The sequence below is a fragment of the Vicugna pacos genome, chromosome 1 (assembly GCF_048564905.1).
Source record: "Vicugna pacos chromosome 1, VicPac4, whole genome shotgun sequence".
NCBI lineage: Eukaryota > Metazoa > Chordata > Mammalia > Artiodactyla > Camelidae > Vicugna > Vicugna pacos.
The window spans coordinates 118,397,261-118,410,021 of record NC_132987.1 but is presented as its reverse complement, the minus strand read 5'-3'; the positions used below and the strand labels follow the sequence as shown (position 1 = coordinate 118,410,021).

The 12,761-nt window shown below is 51.2% G+C and overlaps 1 protein-coding gene across 6 annotated transcripts in view; it reads left to right on the top strand.

The window, feature by feature from the left end:
* The window catches only part of ERG (ETS transcription factor ERG), a 247,546-nt gene that overhangs the window by 187,195 nt on the left and 47,590 nt on the right, over nt 1–12,761 (top strand). For all 6 annotated transcript variants that reach the window (XM_072969239.1, XM_072969246.1, XM_072969242.1 and 3 more), the window contains one exon: nt 3,408–3,625. In XM_072969239.1, coding sequence (XP_072825340.1) covers nt 3,408–3,625 — 218 coding nt within the window. The remainder of the gene's footprint in view (nt 1–3,407; nt 3,626–12,761) is intronic.

The following is a 12,761-nucleotide window of genomic DNA, read 5'->3' as shown; positions in this document are numbered from 1 at the left end:
CAGGCAGGTAGGTGAGACTACGGACGAGGAGGGAAGCCAGGCGGCAGGGAAGCAGGGACGGCCTCGGTCGAGGCCAGGCAGGGTCCCTGGCAGGGCTGGCGTGGAGGGACTCACGTGTTCCTGGTTACCAGCCTGTGTGCAGCGATCCGTTCTGGTTTTAATCCTCCTGGGCTCGATCCTCTCCCCACTTTGAAGTCCCAGGGCTGCCGGGGTGGGAGAACCCTCTGCCTCAGCCTTTGTCATTCATGCCCGAACCAAAGGGATGATGAAACCTGCGTGTAATGTAACAGAGTCGAGTGGGCGAACAAAGGCAAGCTGTGGGTCCCTAGCGTTTGTTTTCTTCCAAAGAACAGTAGTTAATTTTATTGATCATCCTTGATGAAGCAGGTCTCTGAAACCACCCTTCAGCGTCTTTTTACTTGCGTGTTGTTAAATATGCTCAGTTGGTGTGTTTGTGTCTATGTGTGTGTGTGTGTGAGAGAGAGAGAGAGAGAGAGAGAGAGAGAGAGAGAGAGAGTTGGTTCGCTCTCTTTTTTTGTTTGTTTGTTTCCTTTTCCTGACTTGTACTTAACTCTAGGTGTTTGGCTGCACTGGTTTACTTAGAATCACTTTGGGGGGCACTAGATCCAGAATATGGGCTGTATTTCACCCCTTTTGAAATTAGATGTTTCTCCTGAAGCTTTCTCATTTTTTCAATTGTTTCTCCTAGTGAACAAAAGCAGCTTTCGGTATTCTGAAGTGCATGGCCTTTCTCATTTTTAGGCAGGATTAACTTGGAGGAGAATTTTAAGATATGAGGAAAAGATGTGTGTCCCCCCCACCCCGCCTTATTTCCAGCTTTTGGAATTTTTTTTTCTCAGTCGATCTCAATTAACTTTGATTTCTTTCTTTAGGAAACCACGTGCTGAAATAATGCTTTGCCAGATGTGAGAATGGGTTCCCCCCCTCCAAACACACACTGAAGCCTTGTTTTAGTTCTAGGATTTTGGTCCATTTGAAAAACCGTGTGCTTCATTTATTTGGTCAGTGGGCGTGTTTGCAAGAACACCCTGCGTTATCTTGGGGATAGACTAATATTTCAACACTGGGACGCTTTCTGTTGCGAAAGCCATTTTCTTTCTCATTTGTAATTTACAGCTTAGCCTGTCCCTTACATCTAACCTGTTTCTGCCAATTTCTGATACAAGTTGTGTATTTATTCAGGTTTCTTTTCATTGGCGAGCCAACGCTAACATTACATAGTATGTTATTCCCCTCCAAGCCTTGGTCCAGTCTGCAGGACCAGGCAGGAGGAGGGGGGCAGCCTTCAGCCTGTGTTTTGTTCAGAGTGTGTCAAGCCATTCTGCCCAGTGCTGCGATGGGAAGGGAGGCCCTGCTGTGCAGAACTTACTGAGGACGCTGTCGTTTGCCTTTGTTCATTAGCAGGACTGCACTAAGTCCATGGTGCCCGTTTTGCTTTTAAGCCCATGCCCTACGTCCGCTCACTCCGTCTGTGACCAGAAGAGAGAGCCTCACAACCCAGGCCCCGACATCTCCCACGCCCACTTCTACACAGCGGACTTCAGGGCTGCTGCCTGTTGGTTGATGTGTTTGATTTTGCTGAGTGTTCAAGATGCCTAGCTTTTTTTCCGCCTCTCTCTTTCTTGTTCCTGATGCTGGCTCTCTGGCTCACGCAACCCACCCTTCTATACATTTTGTGTCATTGTTCAAACCCCCAGCTTCCTCTTTCCCAGTGTCACAGGGCTGTGATTCTGAGGGACGTTAGAGAAGTTGGAGGTGGGGTAAGGGTTGTCATATAAGCACGGGCACCTGGCCACCACTCTGAGAGCCAGAGCTTGGACTTTGTTCTTTGTGGTTCTCCCCCACTCCACTGATTCATAGCAGAGGGTGCCCCACGGTGAAGTGCATGTACTTGGGGAGCGATAATGAAGTTAGTCCCTGGGTAGGTGGGGGATGGAGTGGTGGAGGATGCCCTGGGGTAGGGGTCGGGGTGCTTTGTGAAATTGCGTGTGTTCCTAAAAGATTCTGAAACTTCTGGGAAGGGAGGGAGGTGTCGATCTTAGAAAGGCTGCTTCGTGAGGCTCTCTTCCTAATGCAGGGGGAGCATCCTTGCTTACTTAAATGTTAGTTCAAATAAGAAGGGAGTGCTAAGGGAGACACACACCCCAGACCAAGGACTGTAAGAAGGGCATTGTGGGCCATGGGGGCAGGAGGGAGCAGATGATAAAACACTAGTCAGCATCATCACTAATTTCCCTGCCTGATCCTGGGTGGCTCATTTCAACGTGAGGTTCGGACCTTTCTGGATCTCAGACTTTCTCTGGACTGGAAGGTCTCTACCATACTCACTGGCTCCATAGTTTCCATTTTTTAAAAAATGTGTGACCCCAGCCAGCATTTGCTTCTCACTAGCTAATAGCAATTCCGAGGGCACCACAGGGCTGAAATAAACGTGAGCTACCACACAGATTTCCACCCCCCATTATAGAAACCAAAACTGGACTGTCTCGCAGTTACTCTGTGTAGTTGCTGCACATGTACCACTCAAGGAGCTGGAATCTCCGGATCAAATTTGCCTTCGCTGATTTGGCCGTAAAAACAGAAGCACAGCCGTAAGCTCACCACTTGTTTGACTTAAAGCCACAGAAGAATGATCCAACAATGACAGACTTCGACTTCTCACCAAATCATGCAAAAAAGAGCAAAGATATGAACAGAAAGTAAGGGGAAGAAAGAGCTAGTCAGGGATTCAGATATCTTAAACATCCTGGTATTTGGAGGCATCTGGATAATTTTTTTTTTGGTTCATTTATCACCCAGATGTTCACCATCATGAAAACACCACTTGAAACTCTCTTTCAGCTAATAACTTAGAAGTGGAAAAATTCGTACCCCTGCCTCTTTGTCCTTTGGTGCCCCATTTTCCCCTCACTCTTCTCCTAAGTAGCACTTCTTTCAAATCTCCTGGGAATGTGGCAGTTTGGCCATATGCTTAAGGTGTTAGCCGTCACATTTCTTTTTTTAATCTTCATGACCATTCTGTACCCTGTCTGCTTGAATTATAGATTGCATTTGTCAAATAATGACACATGCAATTTGATGTCTTCTAAGACCTTTGAAATTCAACTTCCTTGAGTTGAGATTAAAGTGGGTATGATCCGTCCTGCTGCAGCCAGGCCTGGGATGTTTGGAGACCTGCACAGAAGTTTTTCTAGGCTGGCCAGTTCCAACTCTTACCGTCTGGAGGAAAGAAAGCCAGCTACTTTATTCTTCCGAAAGGTACAAACGGATGCTGTATGAGTCCCCTAAGATGGGGTCCCAGGTGGAAATGACTCTGATGTCAGCAGTGGTTTGAAACGCGACTGTCCTTCGGAATGTCTTGACTCTGTGTTTCTTTGGGCATGCAGGAAGCGTTATCTGTCGTGAGTGAGGACCAGTCACTGTTTGAGTGCGCCTACGGCACGCCGCACCTGGCCAAGACGGACATGACTGCGTCCTCCTCTGGCGACTATGGACAGACATCCAAGATGAGCCCACGCGTTCCTCAGCAGGACTGGCTGTCTCAACCCCCCGCCAGGGTCACCATCAAGATGGAATGTAACCCCAGCCAGGTGAACGGCTCAAGGTAAGGAGACCGACCACTGGCTCCTGCTCTCCCAGACAGACCTCTGGTTCCCCATCCCTAAAAGTGGCAAAGTGGACGCGGGTCACACTTCCCCAAAGCCCGTTTCAGAAAGTGATACCACGGGACGGTCCCCTTGGGCGAGGCTGAGAAAATGTGTTCCCCAGGGGTTCGCGCTGAGGGTCGAGGTTGTAAAACCAGTAGTATATTTACCGAGAACTCGCTTTGAAGATACGGTGTTCAATTCCATTTCCCAGGCGTGAGGGCTTGGTGGGAGGGGGCCTCGCCCACATGTGGCAGGATTCATCTCTGAGGCTTTTATTGCCCGGAAAGTAAGGCTGTCTTGTGTTTTTGTGGAGGCAGAGTGTCAGCTAGGGGCCGGGCGGTGCCGCGCGTGTCCAAGCAGGATCCGCTTCGCTGATGCCCCCGCTCCCCTGGCCTGCCGCCCCCCTCCACCCCTCCTCCTCCTCAGTCCCCTTCTCTGGGTGTTTGCTGTTTATTCCTCTCCTTACACTTAAAACCAAGCGCCAGTGTCTCTCATCCATGTTATCTTTCCTGAGTTTGCCATGTTAATGCTGCTGCCACATGGAAGGCACTAGGGAATCATCGACTGTATGATCCCTGGCACGCAGAAGCAGTTCATCAGATCCCGTTTTGAAAAGTGAAGTTGATTTCAGTTATGATATCCTACCCCATATACCTTCAGGAAGAACAGTATAGACTCTGAGGACAAAGAAATCATGATTCCTTTTAAAAGTTGCATAGTCTGCCTAGAGTCAGAAGACCAGCTTACTTTTTCCCAGTGGTTTACGATGTATAAAGCCCTTTTACATCCATGACCTGTCGGTCATCCACGCAGCCCTGTGAGGAATGCTTGTCCCCATTTGATGGATGAGGAAACTGAGACCCAGGCATTCTCCAGCTGACCCAGATCATCACCGAGAGTAACTGAGAGTGTGAATGTAAACCAGGGGTGTTGTGCTCCACGCCCAGTGCGTTTTTCCACTCTGTCGCAGCTGGAATAGGCCCTTTTTGCAACATACATTTTAATGCTAAATATGTTTTTTTTTAACCGTCATGTTTTGTAAGTGTTGGAAACCACTGCCTCAACTTCTAGTGTGGTGTCGATGAAGGTACCAAGTCAGAGTCCTTAGCGGGAATGTCAGCGGTGAGGCTGGGGGTGCCAAACAGGGGGATGGGAGGTGCCAGGACTCACCTTGGCGCTGAGAAGTCTGCTCCTGTCTGTGCATCAAGTTTCTTTTTGAAAGTAGGAACAATAATTCTGATTTTGCGAATTAGCTGCGACTCTGTTTCTGTAAGTGGAATTCAAGCCAAGGCCGGCCCTTCTTGGACCAAGTGATTAAGTCCTAGGCTTTTGAAAGGACCTCGGTAGAAAACGCAGTCATGGGATCAGGATACTGGGGTCCTGGCAAGTTAATCGTTGTGTGTAGGTGTGACACACGTAAAGCCTCTCCATCAGACAGTGTTTCCACTGATCATTAAGCGGGCGTGTTTCCGAGACTGCGAGGCATGCCGGGTAATCCTGTTCTGCAGACACAGCAGTGTTTACACAGAACAGCTGTGGGGTCAGCCCTGGGAACACGGATGGCTTCTGTGTTTGATCCCATACATGCCAGGGTTGTCCCGGTGGGAGCGCTAAGAGCAAGAAATACATCAGCATGCGTGCGTGTGCGTGTGCGTGTGCGCACACCTGAGAGAGAGATTGTGTGTGTAGAGGAGAGATTGTGAGAGAATAGAGATAGTGATGGAAAAGGAGAAAGAGAGGGACGAGGCGAGAAAGGGAGACGACACTTAGGGCAAAGGGCGCCGGGATGGCTTCCAGCTGGCGAGGAGCAGAGCTTGCCACGCCCGGGCCCTGGTCGGCAGAGTCTGGATTAGGGCCGGCTCGAGGAAGGCCCGTCTGGATTCAGCAAGCTTCATAAAGGAGACGGAGTGAGGAGGTGAGAACGGTAGTGCAGAAGCAAAACTTTCTCTCGTTCTCGCTGAATTATTCCTGAATTTAAATAAGCACATACACACATACCCACATGCATACGTACGTACGTACACAGGTACAGACAGACAGACAGATGTACATACATACATGAGAGAGAAGTGTGGTTCCTTTGACACAGGCCTGTGCCCTCTTCCATAGCTGAAGCCCACTTGCCCTCCTGGCTGGGCTCTGGGGCCACCCTCCCAGCTCAAGGCCGTCCCTGCAGGGATTTGGGATGGGGTCTAGGGGATGGGGAGCTTGAGGCAACCCAGAGCCTGGCTGAGGGGCTTCCATTTCCAAAAAAGACACGGGCCCTGGGAGATTCTCCCGCATTCCTCAGCTGGCTGACGAGGTAGGCTCCTGGGTCCTTCCTCTCAGGCGGGTGCAAAGCCGCAGGCTCAGCGGAGGGTCTCTGTCCCGCGAAATGAAATCGTTTTGTGAGGAACTGGACAGTTTTCTTGCAAGGGAATGCCAGAAGTGCCGGTATCTTCCTCTCGCAGGCCCTTGTGGAATTCTGAGATTGCTCAGAATGCTGATGTCTTGGAAGTTTTCAAGGCAGTTCCAGCTTTTGCAGCAAACTGGGATGTGTTTTGGTGGCGGATACCGAGGGAAGTCAACCCTAGTGTGGTCCTCGTCTTCCTTCTGGATGCACGGTGGCACGGGCTTGGCGGGCACTGTCCAGGAGGAGGGCGCCAGGGACCTCACCTGCTGTGATCCAGTCTCGTGCCTCCTTGAAGGAGAGTGGCGGTCGTGGCTGGAAGTTCTGGGAAAGGACCTCAGCTTTGCGGGACTGAGCTGTGATGCAGACCTCAACTGGTCACCAAGTACCATCCCTCCTCACTCCCAGGAATGTTCTGGGGAGACAGGAGGGTACATGTATTGATCATCTTGGTAGAAGAGGCTTTTGCCTGCCTGTCCGTCCCCGAGCTCCATGTATCTGCAGGAGTTGAGCATGGGGCCTGGCCCAATGTCAGTCATTGTTCTCCTGAGCAATGGAACTGATGGGATATGCGTTTAAGAGACTGATTTTGAAGAACTGGCTCACTCGGTTGTGGAGACTGTCAAGTCTGCGATCTGTAGGGTGTACTGGCAGGCTGGAAACTCAAGCAGGAGTAGATGCAGCAGTCTTGGGGCAGTGTTCCTTCTTCCTTAGGAAAATCTCAAGGTTTGCTCTTTAGACCTTCAACTGATGAGACAAGGCCCACCTCCATTCTCAGGGATTATTTCACATCAGTGGCCTGTAGATGTTAACTGTGTCTGTGAAATACCTTCAGACCAACACCTCGATTGGCATTGGATTAAGTCACTGATGTGATGCACTGGCCCCGTGGACCCAGGAAACTGACCGCACCTGGTATTCCCGGCCCCTTTGCCGGTCAGTGGTTAGTGGGGCCATTCCTTTCAGACATTCAAACCAGTGTTTTCTGAGGCCAGTTCCCTGTCATTGAAGGGGCTCAACCTGGCTGGACGGGAAGCGGTCACAGGGTTTATGCATCAGATTGGTGGTTCACCAGGACCAGCCTGAAGGCTGGGACCTGGTGGAATACTGCCAGGTGGGTGGGGAGGCATCGTCTGCTCTTCGGAACATGACAGCTGCCTGAAGAGGCATGGAGGGAGGAAAACCCAAAATTCACCTGTGGGGCTAAGGCTCATTTCAGCTGGAGGGTTAGAAGAGGCCCCACAGGCAGGAGGACTGCCGGGATCAGATCCGCAGGTTTGGCTGACTGGCGGCGTCATCTGTACGCATGTCAGCTCCAGCTCCATAAAACGGAACGTGGACCTGCACTGGCTCTGCTTTCGCTCTGGAGACCTTGACTAGCACCTCAGGTGCACCTACCCTGCCCCAGGTGTCAGGGAGCTGGAAGGGCTCATGGCAGAGATGCTGCGGAGGAAGGGGGAGGATGTGGTTCTCTACATGAGCACCAGGGATGGGGGAGCAGCTCCTCAAAGGGCCACTTCCCTGTGTCTTCTGGGAGATGGCCCACCACCTGGAAACACTGGCCGGAAGTGCCAGGGAGTTAGGGATGGCCGCTAGAAAAGAAGTGAGCTTGTGTGTGGTGGACGTTGATGTAGCACACTTGCCTCTTAAAGTCAACTTCATGGGGAATTTATTTAAGTCAAAAATTGGACTTGGGCTAGAATGTGTGGGCTGTTTCCTTTGTGACCCCTCATTGTTCAACACCTCTCGGGGGAAGAGTTCTCTCGACAGCCTGGATCTTGCCAGAACACAGCCCAGCTCTTTCCATGTGAGATACTGCCCCTGGGAATGGTCCTCTCTGTCTGTTTCTATCCATCCATTATCCTCAGAGGGAAAGGCCAAGACTTTGGGAGGAGGGAGGAACTTAGCTTCCCAACCAAGTGATGGAATTCTACCAAACCTCAGCCCAAACGTGCACACAGGCTCCTGAAATGAAAAACAAGCGGAGAAATGAGCTCTGTTGCCGTTATAACAGAGCGCTGTAAAAATAATAAAAGGAAAGCGGGAGAGAAAGGGGCCACGCCTGGTGAGCCACCAGGGCCACCACTGCAGGTTTGGCTTGGTGGTGGCTGTATCAGAGGACACAAATTCTTGCAGACGCTAATCCAACTGCACGTTGCATGGACACAGCACATCATGCCTCAGCTTCAGTGGTCCACAGCCACCTTGCCTCTCGCCTGTCTTCACTCCAGCCTCCCAAGTGTTCCCACAGTGGGGACGTGGAGACGTGTCAGTGCAGACGAGCTGGAACCTGCTGTCCCCTGTGCGGTGTGTGCGCACGGGGGGCCCGGCCGGGGCTTAGTGCCACCTAGCCTCCAGCAAGCCCCCTGCTAACGGCTGTAATTCTCTGTGAAGTTCCTAAGGCTCAAGCCACTGTGGACCAGCAGAACAGGCCAAGAAACAGACACATGCACACACACACACACTCACAAGAAAATTGCCTTCCACTATGAGCAGGCAGTGTTGGGTGCAAAGCAGGCCGCTTTACTCTATGCCAGCATCCCTGCCTCAGAGATCCAGCCGACTGTCAGGCAGGTTGCATTGGGCATCGGCTTCATCCTTCCACAGGCAATGAAAAATCCTGGCAGCCTACCTGGAGGTGATGGCAATTCCATGCTGGCCCACCTGGAGGCTCATTGCAGCTGAAACGGACTGAATTTGTGTGCTGGGCTGTGGGCCCTGCTCCTAGCCCAGGGCCCAAGCCACCTGGAGTCGTTAACCTATTGTTTGAGTCGGTGGTTGAGGGGCCCCCTGGTGCGCCGATTCTCAAAGTGAGGCCCCAGATCCGCAGCTTCAGCACCACCTGGGAGCTTGTGAGAGAAGCAGATTCTCAGTTTCCTCCCAGACCTGCTGAACCGGAAGACACTCGGGCATGGAGCCCAGGGCTCTGTGTTTCACCGGGTCCCCCAGGGGATTCTCACGCTCCCTGTTTTGAGAGCTGCTGCCCGGTGGCAGGATGCAGGAAGGGGAAGGCCAGCACTGCCCGGAGCTGGGTGAAGGCGGCTGGCAGGCGGATAGTCTGGCGGAGCGACGTGCAGAGGAGGCTTTGCTCCCAGGAAGCCCGTCTGCCTGGGCGCGGGGCGCGGCCCTCACCTCGCACGGCGGTGGCGTTTGTCTGGCTGGGCCTGTGTGGCGGGAGGCTGGGCCTTGCCTCCCTCTGGTCTGGGAAGGAGATTCACCGTGTGCCGCGAGTAACTCCAGCCAAGAGTCGGAGTGCGGGATGCTCCTGGCGCGGCAGTTAAAAGCCTGCCGTCTGCATTGTGATGGCAGAGGAGGGCTCCCTGATTTGGTCCGTTTCGGTGTCAGGCGTGCTGGTTAGGCATGCACTCACACGTTCATCCAGCAAGTGACTGAGAACCTTCTGTGTGCAGTCAGTTCTGGGTGCTTTATGTACAGTCATAAAACGTACAAAAATCTGTCTCACTTGGGATGCGTTCAGTTTTTGAAGGGCAAGATGGCCATTGAACCAGATGACTGATCAAAGTGTAGCAGGTCAGATCATGGTAAATGCTAAGGAGAAAAATAAAGCAGGGAAGAGGATGGCAGTTCTGGATGGGGCAGCCTGAGAACATCACCTCTGAGACCATGACATCTGAGCCAAGCCCCAAAGGCAGCGAGGGAGAAGGTCCCAAGTTTAACCAGCAGAAGAATATTCCAGGCAAATGGAGTGGTAAGTGCAGAGGCCCTGAGGTCAGCCTGACGTGTTGGAGGACAGCTGTGGCTGATGTTTAGTGACCAAGGGGAAAAGTCAGGGGAGATGAGATTGAGTGACGGTGGGGCCAGAGAGGGGTTTTGATCTTCACTCTGAGTGAGCTGGGAGACTGTTGGGGGCTATAAGCAAAGGAGGAGCTTGCTGTCACTCAGACTTGGCAGGATATCTCTGGCTCCTGTGTTGAAGTCAAGACCCACGAGGAGACCCCTGCAGGACTCCTAGTAAAGGATGGTGAGGCCTGCATGAGGGTGTTAGTGATGGAGGGGTGGAGGGAGGTGATTGCGTTGTGGACGTATTTTGAAGGCAGCACTGGTGTATTTTGCTGACAGGTTAGACCTATGGAGTGAGGAAGAGGGAAGTGAGAAGGAGCCCCTGGTTTAGGGGTTGTACCTAAATGAGGGATGGACAAACTACAACTGGGAGCCCTCCCGAGATTCAAGCCGCGGCCCCTGGAAGCACCAGCCCAGACAGTGGGGACGTGCACTGGGCTCTAATAAGCACCGTGCAAGGTGGGAGGGGCTCTGGGCGCCTTGCTTGAGTTCAGTGGATCTTACTCATTAAACCAGTGGTTCTCAATCACCGTGACTGTGCCCCCAGGAGATGTTTGGCAATGTCTGCAGACACTTTGATGGTCACAGCTGGGGGGTGTTCCTGGCATCTGGTGGCTTGAGGGTAGGGGTGCCACAAGGATACCACTTAACATCCGGTCACACACAGGACAGCTCCCCCCGCCCCACCGGCCTGCTCCAAAACAGAGTGTTCTGGATCCAGATGTCAGTAGTCTCAAGGTGAGAAACCCTGCACTAACCCATTTATTTGCCATTTACTCTTCATCATGGGCTGTGTTAGCTGCTCTGAAGATGGTTCATCAAACGTGAAAAAGGTTCTGTGAGATTACATGACAAGTCCAAGTTCAGAGGGATGCTCTGGGCTCAGCCACAGCAGGGACTCAGGCAGGAAAGACTCCCAGAGGAGTAATGTTAACATTTCTACTACATACTGTGATTTGTTAATAGACTTTAGGATAAAATATATCATCCAATTTCCTCGTTACATCTGTGAGATGGCTTTAAGATTATACCCACTTTACAGATGATGACCATTGAGTTTCCAAAAGTTTCCATAACTTGCTTAAGTCCGCCTATTGTGAGCCATGTGACCCCAGGCCTGCACTCCTCTTCCTCCCTCAGGCCTGCTTCGTTTAGCCAGATATCTCCTCTGTGTGGACAGAGATGGCGGAGTTTCTTCAAGGTGACGGACAAACAATATGTTCAATCTTTTGTCCTCTGAAAGGCGTTCAATCCAAACACAGTCCATATTTTGATTTCTTGGGTATATTACACGTCAAGAAGTTTTTCCTTCGTCTCATTTTACTTCATGACAGCAGATCAGTTCACCTGACTTTCATCTTCACGTTACCTTCACGAGGTGACTCCAAACAGAACCACGTTTTAAAAATCATTGGTGTGATGGGAAACCCGCGGCGCAAGCCTAGCAGTGGCTCTCAGGAAAGACTTGTGAGGCTGAAAATGTAAATTAAAAATTCCCAGTTTCACGATGGGGACAGTTCAAGTGTCCTCTGTTTCATGACATTGGGAGAGGCCCTTTGCCTGGGGGAGGAACTGCTGCCGACAAACACTGAGTCTCTTAACGTCAGAGTCTGTCATTTAATGTGCAGCGCTCAGTGTGTGGCATTTGAAAGCGGCTCATTGAAACTGGTCTCTCACTGGGCCTGGACTCTCTCGTGCCGTTCTGCTTTGATGCACTGAGATGTGACTTCACATGTGTATTCTTACGTTTTCTGTAAGACTATGTATTCTCTGAGGACGGTGAGATATGCATCTGTGATCGCATCTGTTCCTGTCTGCCTCAGGGCTCTGAACCGCGCTGGCGTGAGAGACGTCAGGCTGGGTCACCTTCCAAGCGGTGGGCAGCACAGAGTGGGAGGAAAACCACCGGTTTTCCCCTGTGACAGTGCGGTCGGGTGGTCACAGCTTTTCCCCCTTGTCAGGGGCCTTGGTCTTTACAGATGTCAGGTCATTGGGCTACAGGGCTGAGACAGGGACTGAAAGGGAAAAGTTAGTGAGGGGGACAAGACCTCTGTTACTGCCTCTGTGTCCAGAGCAGACTTTCCCTCATCCGTCGTCCGTGGCGTCACTCATGACCGTCTTTGCCTTCTCCTGGGATGTCGAATGAAGGGCACCATTTGGAGGAGAAGTCTGAGAGCTGTACCCTTCCTTAGGATGCAGGGGAATCCCATCCGTCACTGTGGGTGTTGACAGCAGGGACAAGGGGACTGTTTGGCATTTTCTATCTTAAAAGTAAAATCATCTCCGTTAACCAGGATTTACGTAGTCTGTTGGGCAGATAAAAACCTGAAGCACCATAATGGCTGTCGGGCTTAATTCCTTCCTCTCTGAAAAGTGGAAGTGCTTCGAGAAAAAAAACCTCACGAGATAGAAAAGTCGCCAGGTGTCGTTTTTGTCATGTGACTATCTGGAGAGTGCTCATTCAATAGAACATTTTGCCTCCATTAAACAACGAGTTCTCAGAGGATGCATTTCCCGTTTTCAAGGTCTAAATGTGAGATGGTCCTGATACCCCGTTTTCAAATGTTAGGAGAAATATATATTTAAATAATGAAACTTTCACAGGGAATCTTCAAGCTCCTTTAAGGGACAAAGAACTAACTGTTGGTGGTGACGTTTTAATTAATTTAGTCTTCAACTGCTTGGGAGGAGGGGGAAGAGGCTGAAATTCCAGGTGTAAGAAAGAATATTTAGTAAGGGTAAAAATAACACACAGCTGTGAAGACAAACATCTCCAGTTTCACTTCGAGCCTGGGCTTCTGCATGAATCACTGCCGAGCTCCACCCGCTGCTCGGGCCGTGGGATCTGAAGCAGCTTTTCCACTGCCTCTGATTCAGAAATAAAACAGACCCACAAATTACCC